Source organism: Glycine max, chromosome 14, assembly GCF_000004515.6.
Source record: "Glycine max cultivar Williams 82 chromosome 14, Glycine_max_v4.0, whole genome shotgun sequence".
Taxonomy (NCBI): Eukaryota; Viridiplantae; Streptophyta; class Magnoliopsida; order Fabales; family Fabaceae; genus Glycine; species Glycine max.
In genome coordinates, this window is record NC_038250.2 from 46538177 (window position 1) to 46551944 (window position 13768).

Sequence of the window (13768 nt, forward strand, 5' to 3'; positions counted from 1 at the left end):
ATTGTTGGGTAATCAACGCTTCCTCAAATAAAATTATCCACACTCACAAAGGATCGTGAGAACACAACAAATATTACAAGATTGTAATTCACCCTAAATTGTGTATCATTTTACAAACCTGAGTATCCCACTTAATAGTTATAAGAAATGATAACACTCTCACACAAAGATATTTTTTCTAACAAAATGACTTTGTTTCACTATCTCTCTTTTCACACACTCTTTTTTTTTTCATTGTGTCTTCTCCGCTAATTCTTTTCTCTATTTATAGTGAAGATTTTCACCAACTATAATAAATAAGTTCTCTTGGAAGTTGAAACAAAAATAACTTTCAATGCATCAATTCAAATAAGTTTTATCTAGTAAAATAGAATCTTTCAATTTGCATTTAAATCACCTAAACCTTAGTGGTAAAAATTTAATTCCCACTATGCATTAAATGTGGACCTTATCTTTTGGCTTGAAACTCTATAAAAATTTCTCCCTTATCAAATGTCCCCTACAAGAAATGTTTTAATGACAATATATAGAGTATTAGACAATGTAACAACAAAAAAAAAGAACTTAAAGGATATAACTTTTTTTTATACATAAGAATTATATTGGAAAGATATGTTTATAGGGTGTTACATTATCACTTAACTAACTACAAAGACTCCAAACAAAAGTTTTGATATGTGAGGGGTTTAATGCAATGGAAAAAATTTTAGGAATATAAAGCAAAAATTGATCATTTAACATAAATCTAAAACATATTTTAGTCAAATTGAACAAATAAAATAAGATAATGAAAAAAAAAGGTCATTTGGCCAACATATTTTAGCCAAGAAAGAAATAAAAATAAATGAATAACCCTTAGGAGCCGGACAAAATGATGATGGTAACTTGAGTTTGATATATAACATGGGGTATAAGAGGTACAAGGGACCTTCTGTATTATGTACATCTGTATTATGTACATTGTGTACATAATACAGAGTATGTGCAGTGTGACTAATATAATAATATTATAAACATCTACGGAACCATGGACCGCATCCATGCACAAAAATTGGTTAATCTATATGCAGCTCTATGTTAATCTTCTCATTATGGCAAGTTCAAACTCCATATCAATAACTAATGGAGCTTCACTTTCTTTATTCAAACCAATTTTCAGGTGTGCAACACCAAACAATATCAGGGCTTAACACTTGCCAAGGTGCACTACTTGAGAATCCTCTACCAGGCCCTCATTTGCTTCTTTTCAAGTAATCATTGATTCAGTGACCCTTGGTTGGCAAGTCCTCATTGCCATCACCACAACTTGCTTGTTCAACAAATTATGTTGACTCTTGTTGGAAACATCCTACTTCTTTTGAGGTATCATTTGGTTTATATGGCTTTGGTGCACTAACTTGCTCAAGTTGGAGTCCTTTCTTCAGGATATTTCATGTGTGCTGTGTTTATTACCTGATCACTTTCTGCTGCAGGTTCAGTTATAACCATGGTTTCATTCTTGTTCAATTCCTGGTCAGTGGCTTCATTCTTGTTCATCTTGTTACATTCTCCTTCTGTGTCTGCAGAATTGGTTACTTCAGTGGCAATTGGAAGTGGAGATTCTTTAGAGATGTCACCTTTATCCAACTTTTCCTTCACCATATGATCTTCAACCACCTGCTTTGACTCACTTTGCAAATAATTCACTTCTTCTGAACTATGCTTTGGCTTGTCTGTTTCTTTCAACTTGTCACTTTCTCCTGCTGACAAACTTGTTGAGAGTATGGCTTCATTCCCACTGCGGTTTCTTTCAAAATCTTCATCAGAACTTGTGTCTGTTGTTTCAGCATTGATACTTGATTCTGTGGTTGCCTCTTGTCTCACTGATGCTTCAGAACTTTCTTCATCCTCTTCCTCTCCTTGGCTTTCTAAGGATGATTCTAGTATTAGAGAAATCAATGGCACCTGTTCAGTTTCACAAGAAAGAGTTAAATTGTATGTGTATTGGCTAATATACCAAAATATATCAAGTTTAAAGATTCAAATTTTACATTGTCATCAAATCTTTCTCTTGATTCCTCACTTATATCCACTGAAGCTATCATCTCTGCTTGTCTATGGGGTTCTGCTGAAGCATCTGGTATAATTAGGGGAGCAAGTTTGTCTCCACTGTTCTTATCATTCTTTGACTTATTTTCTTCTCCTTTGTTACAAACTCCTGAATCATCCATCTTGCTAGACATATTTGATTCCTGAATGTAATTCTCCAGTGGAAAATTCTGCCCCTATTCAATGTCACAAATAGCAAGCTACTTAAGACTTGGAACTCTTCAAGTTAAAGGAAAACCAAGTTGCAAGCATGTTCAAATAACGACGTGATTTTTGTGTGCCAAATATATAAACATTAAAAAGATTTGAAGTAAAACAATCGCATAAAACCTTGGCTTTATGACTTGATCATATTGTACCAAAGCTTTTAGGCACAACACCACCATGTCCCCCCACTTATATTAAAGCTACAATATGTCAATGACTAACAATTTTTTAAATATATGAAGAGGAAATAACAAATTTCAACAACCCACACCTGAGGATGACTCAAGTCACTGTTATGTGATTCAACATTTGGATCATCCATGGAAGGCTGAATATTTTGAGGGATGGAGTCAGGTGGACCTTCACCATTTAATGTTCCTTGTGACACATCCTGCATGTTAGATTGCTGAACATCTTGGTGTGTCTCTGGATTGAAACCTGACGAGGGAACTTGGTTAGCTATGGTCTTCTGTGTTATTGACAATACAGACCTGGGTGAAGATGAAGAACTTGAGTTGATTGAGACTCCATCAGTTACTTCTTGTTGCATAACTGAATGTGATGCAGCAGGTTCTTCATTTCCTCTTGATTTATGTGTGTTATCTTGCTCAGAGGCTGCTAAGTTGTTCCCATTATTGATAACTTGTGCCTTACATGAATTCTCTGAGAGGTTGAACAATTCCTGTTAAACATCATTTTTTTTATATAAAATGAGTCAAATGACAAGCAAAAAAAGGAACTCTTGCCCCACTTATTACCTATCATGGAAGTTAGCAAGTCAAATAAGTAATATATGTTCGTTGTTTGGAACAACCAATTTAAATGATTAACAACCCAACCATACTATAGAGTAGCACCAAATTGACTCACCCCTGGTTTTTTTGAATGCCTATCATGAGGTAAATGACTATCACGTGTGTCCATCAACCGCATCAATTGCTTCCAACGTTCTGACACAACTGAAGAATGAGAATTTTGGGGTGCACCAAAATCTTTCATATTACCAAAGATGTTATTATGGTCACTACTCATTGCATAAGTTGGAGTATCATCAGGCATGTCAGATCTTGAGGACATAGAGCTCACGTCAGCTGCATTTTCTTCATCTATGTTTTGCATAGAAAGGGGTGAAGAAATGTCTCTCCAGCTGTTTAACTCTGAAATATCTTGCTCACTTACTCTACGTACTTCTCTTGAATGAAGTGATGCTCCCCACATATCCTCACTGCCAGAAGTAACATCTTTGTCAATGTCCCCATCATATATCATGGATTCTGTATCTGTACTGGTCTCATGGTTCTCATCAACTCTCAGAGTTGGTGAACCAACTTCAGAAACCTCCACATATAAGTCAGAAGCTAAGGAGCATGAAGGGGTGTGACTGATTCGGCAACCAGTGAAGGACATAGTTTCCTTGTTAGGTGAAAGAGATTCATAGAGAGAATCATTTATTTTAGTAGCACTATTTCTTGATATTGGTAAGTTGAGGTGCCCCTCTTGAGGCTTAGGAACTCTTGCATGGTCTGACATGGACTTTGTTGCTTGAGCATTGTCCACTTCCTCACCTGTAATGTAAGCCTTTTTGTCAATTTCACATTTACCATTCTCTTCATGTGTTGTTTCCTCTCCTTCACTTGATGGAATAGAAGCTCTTGATTCTCTTTCACTGACTTCTTTGGATAATAATTGTTCAAGCTGGTCATGATTTCTTCTACCTGCATGAATGAGCAAGATGCATTCATTTTCATCACCAAATTTTACCTCAATTTCCTCTTGTGTTGCTTTTTCCATTAACTCAGAAAGGGGTGAAAAGAAGAAGTAAAAAGGATGAGGAGAAAAGAAAGTGATTATCAATATTACCTTGCAGCCTTCTGACTCTTGGATGTGCCAACCTGTGGCCTATGGCTTCAAAGTCTTCTTGTCTAGGTTCTATTAACAAACCCTTCAATTCTTGATCAAAACTATCCCCAGTGAGAATGGGTTTCTCCTCAAAAGGATCATAGGGAATATCAAATGGGCTTCTCAAAGCAGATGGGGCAGAACCAGGCATTTGCATGCCATCAATCTCCCTTGGAGAATCAAAAGGGTTGAGTCTTGAAACAAATAGTGGAGCAATTTGGCTTGGAGTAACTGATTTCATATCAATTAGACCTTTCTCAATCTGCAACTTCAATTGTTTCCTTGCTCTTCTTCTAGCTATGAGACTCTCCAACCTTTTGTGTCTCTCCAACTCACATGTCCCAAGATCCATTTCATTTTTCTGTTCATCCTCTGTCAATTCACCTTTATTGCCACCCTCTTGAACTTTTTTCTCATCCTCTTTGTTTTCTGTCCTTTTCTCTAGACCATCAGAACTAACAACATGAGTCACCAGGTTCATCGTTGAAGGTTCAGAAAACAAAACTTGCTTTATAGGAGCCTCCAAAGAACCAATCTCTTCCTTGTCAAATTTAGTCCTTCCAATCTTATTGTTGTTTCTAGGGAATTCATTGCGAAACACCGACGATAAATCCTTGGCTTTTATTTCTAAACCACCATAAACATCCAATTTCTTCCCTGTGAAATTTCTTCTTCTACTTGTTGCATTGTATGATGGACACTTATAAAGCAAACTACGTCTCTCATTCCTGATCATCTCAGGTGAAATTTTTGGTTCATCCCTTTTCTCCCCTCCCTTTTCCTCCTCATTGTTGACAATATTAAGGAGGTTTTGCTCAGAACTCCAAAAGATTCTAACAAAAATGGCAGTGCACATGAAAAATGGGGACAAGAAGACCAACACGTTATAAATAAAAGAAAGAAATATGTACAAAATGAAGAAGACTAACAAAGCACCCGAAACCAATGGATTCCTTTGCATGAAAGTGTAGCTAATCTCAAATGAAACATGAAGTACTTTTAATATACGAAGTTGAATGTCCCTTGCATTCAAACCCTTTTTTGTTTCCTTCAAAGTAGGTTCCATTCTCAAATTATAATGCTTTTCAAGGTCTTAGTTGCATGCATGCATTTGTGACAATCCCACAATGGAAAACTCATAAAGGGGACATTTTAGCCATTACCACATCAAAACAAGTCATTATAATCATCATAGTAATTATCAAATGTAAATGTGACTCTGGTGTTCTTGCTGAACAAGCCCCCCCTTGAAGAAAAAATTATAGAAAATGTAAATGTAACTCTGGTGTTCTAGCTGAACAAGGTTAAAGATCAATGATGGGGAATGGAAATATTGATGTGATTTTTCACTTTGAGTCCATAGAAATCATCCTGAAAATTCAAAAACTAAAGAAAGAATAATACAGAAAATAGGTATAGTAGCTCATAAATTATGGTCAGCAGTGAAAAGTTTGATCCTCTCCCTAACAAATGGTTAGCCGTTGAAACTATAACAATTTATTATTTTCTTTTTTAGGATAATTTTTCTTTTGGTTGAGAATTTTATAGGAATCTCTAATTTAGGAGTTTTAATGTGTGTTTCTTATCCATTTTGATAACCGCAAAAAAGGGAGAGAATGAATAAAATTTACGGAACAATTTCACAAGTCAAAAAGTCGCATTACTCCATAGTGTTGGTGTCTTCAACTGATAGTAATGCACAACACACTCTTATCTTTAGTCAGATTAGCATGCGTATCTAGAAATTTTGGATCGCCGAATTTCTTTTCTAATTTTTTGAAGCGCAAAATTATTAATTAATTTGTTATAGCAGAAACATGAGAGAATTAACCATATTTATAAAAACCAGACTGGCCCGGCTGCTCGGACCAGTTTGAATGGGATTAGGTGTCCTCGGCAATCCAATTAAGATATATGATCGAAAATACATTTGACTAGGTTTGGTCCCAATTAACCCAACGGTTTTGGTTGGATTGAGTTGACTCGATTGAGTGTTTTTTTTTTTTTCCAACTCTTATACCATGTTAAATTGTTAATAATTAATTATTAAATAACATATAATATCTTTTTATAATATTTTTTATTTATTTTGATAAATAATTATCATGATATTGATCATGATATGGTTCAATATTTATGTGTTTTATACATTTTCAATATACTTATTTATGATTATTCGATAACTTTTGTATTTAATTCTAAAAAATAAGAGTTTCTTTAATAATTTAATGATAATATTCAATAAAATAGTAGTAATTTATAGTAATAAACCATTATATAATATTTTCTAGTTTGATCATAACAATAAATTTAATTTTAAAGTATAAAAATAAGAATTGATTATTATATTAAGTATATTATATATATTTTAAATTTTTTTTAATATATATACTGAATCAACCTGGTCAAAAGATGACTCACTGATTGGACCTCTTAATCATTGAACTAGTATCTCGACCGAGTGATTGATCAAACCAATCCTCATAAGAATAGAAGGCCTCATGCGACTTTAACATGTCTATTGTATCACAGAGTCCATGAGACTTCATGAAAGTTATAATGTAAAGTCCTCGTTACCTCTATAAAATTATATTTTAGATTCCTGCAATGCACGGGTTCAATAAAACTATTCATGAATTAAAAAAAAATTTAAAAATAATAAATATGAATACATAATATTATATAACTATTAAAATTTGTTTGTTTATTTTATTTATTATTGATATAATGTTTAATTTTAAATGCATTTATTATCAAAATTAAAAATTTATTTTAAATTTGTTAAAATAGTATATTTTTTATTATTAAATAGATATAAAAAAATTTTAATCATAATTATCTCTTATAATATATATATATATAAGATTAATTTTTAAAAATTAATAATTTACCGTTAATTTTAAATCACATTGAATCATATAACAGATAATATCATAAAGTTTCAATCTGATAACTCAAAAATGTTAATATAAATGTTACATAATTGAATTAGATCAACCACTATTATGAAATTAAAATTTTAATTTGACAACTCTCAAAATTTCAAACGAAAATCTACTATAATATATATATATATATATATATATATATATATATATATATATATATATAAAACATTAACGTCAACAACTTAATTCTTTATTAAATACAATTAGAAGCATTAAATTCAATTGAATTCAACGGCTGTTTAAAGTTGTTTAAAGTTGGATGATCGATCTAACGGTTAGAAAAACTTCAAAGAAGTTTACTTTTAAATATATATATATATATATATATATATATATATATATATATATATATATATATATATATATATATATATATTAAAAGATGGAAAATGGTTAGTTGAGCGACCATAAACTTTTTTAAATTAGAAGGATAAAAAAGTTTTTTAAAAAAAAAATACTTTATTTCTTATCTATCTTTCTCAAACCAAATTACTCAATAATCAATTTTATTTCAACTCTATTTTTCATTTTTTAGATTATCTCTATTCTATTTTCATTTATTATATTTCTCTTCTTACAATCAAACTCACGCCAAGATGATGTGTGTGGCAGCCAACTATTTCATAGGTCCCAGGCCATTATGATTGTGGATTAGGGGCAATTGCTTCGTGCGCCTCTCTTTTTGCTTCTTGAACCCTCGAGAAGGTAATAATGTCCTCCTTCTTACTTTGATGTGCATCACATTGCGGCGGTGACAACCCCTTTCCCCGTTGCACTAGCACCACACCCCTTTTTTTAACCCCATTGCAGTGGCGACAACCCCACTAAAACACAAGGGAGAGATATTAACCACTCTTTATTATGGATCATGCATTTTTGAATAGTTATTCTAGAATAAAAAATAAATATATTTCAAAATACTTATACATTTTCAGAACAACTATTTAGGAATATGAAAAATCCTATTTTGAAATAATTATTCTAAAAGTGTATAGGTATTATGAAATAGCTATTCTAGAATATAAAAAAGTTATTATGGAATGAATATTCTAAAATACATGTATACTTCCAAAATAGTTATTTCAAAATAGGAAAACCTTGTTCGTTGTACTTTTCCCCTTATCCTAACTTGACTCACTCTTGCACTACAACTCATCATCCGCACTGCACCTCATCATCCCAACCTCTCCAACCATCATGTCCACAAGACCTTACCACAAACTAGCGGCATAGAGGGGATGAATGGTGTGCTACAACATGGTGATGGAGAGGCACTACATGTGACGATGTTAGGGGATGACGAGGTGGGGTTTTGCACGAGGATCTGGTTGTCTAGGGTTGTTTGCACACGCAGAGACCTCTGGGTGGGGGCATACAACTGTGGAGGGTGCGGTGGTGGTGTTATGCACGGATCTGGTGGAAGATAGGGGTGGCACAATCTTTTTGGTGATGACGATTAGGTTTCCTTGGGGGAGAGAGGAGTTCCTGGCAAGGGTATTTTGGTTTGTTTGAGATTTTTGGGGGTGTTAACTTTTTGGCAAGTATATCAATTTGTCAAAGTAATATTAAATCGGTAAAATCGAGTGTTAAATCCACAAGGACTTTAATTGTACTCAAAGTTTGTATATATCTAGATCTTAAGCTAATAAATGACTAAACTAAATATTTTTCAAGTGCAGAAATATAAGCTTCAACCATAATAAAGGATAGAAAAGCAAAGCAAGATGCAAGAGACAAGAAAACAAACACTTGGAGGTGGAAATTGATGTTTGGTGCTGATTTTTGTAGATGTGTTGGGTGTCTAGCCTACCAAAATTATTCTTGATGTAATGTTAATGATTTTTCACCATTTAAAATTATTCCAACTATTATCTTCATCAACTAAACTACTTTAACCATGATTCCTCATGCAAAAAAGCTTAAAACCACCTAATTTCATTCTTAATCCCTTAAAAGTTAAACCAAGTAATTTGCTTTAAGACTAATGATGCATAATAAGGCTAAATAACATCATTCTATCCGTAGACAAGAGTTACCTAGAAGCTCCTTCAAGCTCTTAGGGTAAAAATATTTTCCAATGATTAAAATTCTATAACATAGATGAATATGGGTGATCAAACCATAAACAAATCAATAAACAGAGAAAAGAAACAATAATATTGGAATAACATTAAATGGACAGTAAAATTTATTACATCACAAAGTCTTTGGTACCCAAGCCCCTAACAATGGGTAAGTTAGCCTCTCATAGTCATGAGAGACTCAAAACAATAAAATGAAACAAAGAAATGAAAGAAAAGAGCTCCTAGGTGGATATTTTTGCTTTAGAGCATGCCCTAGACGAACTCCCTCCAAAATGCACAATGTCTCTTTTTATATCCTTCAAAACGCTGCACTATTATACTTTTCAAAAAATCAGTGTGTACTAAGGCTGCATGTGCGTGCTGAGCGCACATGCATAGTACAACTGTCTTAAGTGACCATGTGCTAAGCCTCCAAATGTGCACTTATGCTTATATCTAGAGGAGATATCCCTTCTGTGTCAACTATGTTTGCCAAGCTTCAGCACTTCTGTAGGGTTTCAGGACTTTCCATCAGCTCTGATAAATCTGCCATATACTCAGCCGGTATTAGGCCTCATGAGCTTTCTCATATTCAGCAGCTTACTGGATTTAGCTTGGGTGACTTCCCTTTCAGATACTTGGGTGTTCCCCTTTTATCATCTAGATTAAATGTATGTCATTATGCTCCATTGCTTTCTAAGATTACTGGTCTGATTCAGGGATGGAACAAAAAGTCTTTATCTTATGCAGGTAAGTTAGAGTTGATCAGAGCGGTTATTCAAGGAATTGCGAATTTCTGGATGAGGATTTTTCCTTTATCGCAATCTGTTCTGGACTGGATCAACGCTTCGTGCCGTAATTTTCTATGGGGCAAAGCGGATATTGGCAAAAACAAGCCCTTGGTTGCTTGGTCAGTAGTTTGTTCTCCGAAAAAAGAAGGGGGTTTAGGCCTTTTTAATCTCAAGGACTGGAACCTTGCGCTTCTTTCCCGTATCCTGTGGGACTTTCATTGTAAGAAAGATTCTCTATGGGTTCGGTGGGTTCACCATTACTATTTCAGAGGGAGCGATGTGTGGAATTACAATACTTCTTCATCAGATTCAGTTTTGATAAAGAAAATCATTCAAATAAGGGACTTTATTATCTCTAAAGAGCTAAGTACAGAAGAGGCCAAAAAGAGGATTCAATCTTGGAGCACCAATGAACAATTGCTTGTTGACAAAGTCTATGAATACCTTAGAGGTGTCAAGCCTACTGTTACGGCTGCTTACTCTTGACAAAGTTGCTTTTTTGAACAAGGGTTCCCTCTGCCCTTTATGTTCAAATGAGCCTGAGTCAAATGCTCATTTGTTCTTTTCTTGCAGGAAATCTCTCCAAGTTTGGGCTCACATTCGTGATTTGGCTCCTTTCCGCAGGCGTTTCACTTCTTTACAACGCATTACTGACTCTTTAATTAGGGGCAGATCCACATCAGGTGTTCAAGGAAAATTACGTTGTCTGACTATAGCAATTACAGTCTACTGCATTTGGCTGTTTAGGAACAAGCTGATTTTTGAAGATTATCAATTTTCTGCAATAGAGGTTATTAGCAAGATTAAGTTTCTTATGTATAGACAAGCGCACATGTTGCATTTGTTTTAGCATCTTGATATAGGTCTTCTTGTATTAGGAAGACTTTTGATTTTCTTTAACTGCGGGATATGCCCCATTTATTATTGTATCATTTTGAGTTTAATATAATTTACATTTTTTTCCCAAGTGCACATGCACGATATAACTGGCTTCCAGCTTGGCTTTTCGTGTTAAGCGTGCACTAGCGCGCTAAGCGTGTTGCTCTAATTATTCATCATGTTCCATTCCTCTGTTGATGTATCCAAAAACTCTACAAAATAGAACAAGACACTGTAAAATTACTAACTTTAACATTCTTAAGATAAAAACTCAAAAAAAATCCAAATTCCTATCTTTTTTTTAAGTCAAAAGAAACATCAAAATAGAAGAAATTAGATAATTGCTATATAATTTAAGTGCACCAACTAAGTATCATAGCAATTATGAGACACTGTGAAAAATGGGTAAATACCTATAAAAAGGTACATTCATGTCAACTTGGTAAAAAAAAAGTGAAAAATTAAGGAATCGTTTGGGATGATTGTGAGTTTTTAATTTTCAAAACAAATCGTGTTTGGCAAAAATGATATTGAAATTGTTTTTAAATAATTTTTGAAACACTTTTACACTCATTTTTAAAACCATGAAAAAATGTTTGGTGAATTTGGTTTTTAGTTTTAAAAAGATATATATTTTTAACATTTGACAATGACACTTTTTGTTGTCACCATCGTCATCACCACCGTCTTTGCCACTACCATTACCACCACCATTAATACCACATTCGTCATTGCCACCATCACCATCATTGTGACCGCCATAACTAGCTACCACTACCACTAGCACCGCTACAACCACCACCATCAATGTTGTCGCCATCGTTATTGTTACCATCACCACAACAACAACCGTTACCAACGTTGTCGCAACCACCACCAGCATCATTGTCACCATTGTTGCCACCAACATCACCATTATCACTGACATTACTACCACCATCGCCACCATCATTGTTATCAGTACCAACGATACCACCTCTATCACTATCACCACTACTACAACCACCACCAATGTGGCCACAATCACCACCACCACCACCCACCACTGTCACTGTCACCACCTACATTGCTACCATCGTTGGCATCACAACCACTAATACTACATATGTCACAACCATCACCATTACTATCGCCACCACTTGTTGTCTTCACTAACACCGCTACCACACCACGTCATCATTGTCACCACCATCGACATCACCATTATCACCACTATCACCTTTGTCACTCGACTACCATTGATATTTTTATTGTCATTGTTGCTACTGACATCGTCACCATCATCATGATCATTATTGTTGCATAAAAACATTCTTTAACTAATTTGAATATGATGTAAAACTTTTTAAATCAATTTATTTGAAGCTAATCATATTTCAAAAACTACTTTAATTTTTTTTTAAACTAAAACTAAAAACTAACTATTATTCTTAAAATTTTCAAAACCCAAAACTAAAAATCACCCCAACAAAGTCTAAGATACCTATTTTGAAAAGTTATAAATTTAATATGATTGTATATTTTCCCTTTATTACAACCATACACGTGTACAAAAGAATCCGAAAATACACGAAATACATGTAAAAATAATGAGTTCATGAATAAAAAATTATTCACGAATTTTTATTTAACAATTTAAGTTATTTTGTAAAAGTTAAATTTTTAACATTGTAATAAAGTACCTATAAAATTATGATAAAGTAAAAAAGAATTTGATATTTCTCATTTACTTTTTAAAAATTAAAATCAAATTTTATTATAAGATAGAACAAATATATGTATATTGCCTATGCAATATAACTTATAAAATCACAAAAAGTCCAATTCTCAATAGTATTATCTATTTATTTTATAATTAATTATACAAAGTCAGTTAAGGCATGCTACCACTGAAAGTACAAAAGTAGAACTCTCTATCCTTAGTCAGCAATCTTAATCAATTTATCATTTTATCACCAATAGAAAGTATAACGTAGAATTCAGTATTAGGTCAATGGCAATAACGCATAAGCAATTTCTTAGTTGCCGATTGCCAATGCTATCACAAGGCACAAATCTAAAAGAAGACAACTTTCAAATAGCAAAGCTTTTCCGGAAGTCAACTTTTTCTATAATTCTATAATTTAAATCTTGGAACTCAATTATTTTTACATTCTAAAAAATCAAATTTTCAAGTTTCCGAAAGTCTCAGTTTACTGAACCACATCCTTGCAATTATTATGAGGGACAAAACAACTAGCATATGGATCTAAACCCAATGGCTCTGCACTTGTGGAGAAGTGATACCATGAGCATATTGATCTTATACACTTCGTGATACGACAAAAATGTAGCATCTAAACTACATAGTGGCTTCCAAAAGTGTGATAAATAGATAGTGGCCTCGTATAACCTACTTACCAAACTATTAAACCACATCCTTGCAATTATTATGAGGAACAAAACAACTAGCATATGGATCTAAAACCAGTGGCTCTGCACTTGTCGAGAAGTGATACTATGAGCATATTGATCTTATACACTTCGTGATATGACAAAAATATAGCATCTAAACAACACATTGGCTTCCCAAAAATGTGATAAATAGATAGTGGCCTCGTACAATTTATTTCCCAAACTAGTGAAATAATAATTTCTTTTACGGTTCTCACTTTCACGAGATATAACCCGATCTAATTATACTGAATTGAGTTTTTTAATTATTTGGATATAATTCAATTAAGATTTAATTATAAATGGATTGGATAATGAATTTTATTTTTTTAACCTGATCCAAATAATTAAATTTATTATATATAAATTAATTATCAAATATAAAACACATTAACTTTTACTCCATATAATTTATTAAATTAAATTACCCATTATTATGTTTTTAAGTTGTTATTTTTAT

At 33.2% G+C, this 13768-nt stretch overlaps 2 protein-coding genes across 2 annotated transcripts; both read right to left on the reverse strand.

The window, feature by feature from the left end:
* Positions 1 to 1401: 1401 nt before the first annotated feature.
* Positions 1402 to 5458, reverse strand: LOC102666693 (uncharacterized). Its single transcript, XM_041009069.1, has 5 exons — positions 4156 to 5458; positions 3166 to 4010; positions 2567 to 2977; positions 2031 to 2264; positions 1402 to 1944 (listed from the first exon to the last, which is right to left on the reverse strand). Exons 1-5 carry the CDS (start codon positions 5258 to 5260, stop codon positions 1402 to 1404), a joined length of 3138 nt encoding a protein of 1045 aa, XP_040865003.1. The 5' UTR covers positions 5261 to 5458.
* Positions 5459 to 11639: 6181 nt separating this feature from the next.
* Positions 11640 to 12187, reverse strand: LOC121173457 (N66 matrix protein-like). The gene is made up of 2 exons (XM_041009070.1): positions 12032 to 12187; positions 11640 to 11936 (listed from the first exon to the last, which is right to left on the reverse strand). The coding sequence occupies exons 1-2, from the start codon at positions 12185 to 12187 to the stop codon at positions 11640 to 11642; spliced, it is 453 nt and encodes a 150-aa protein (XP_040865004.1).
* Between the last annotated feature and the right edge of the window lie 1581 nt (positions 12188 to 13768).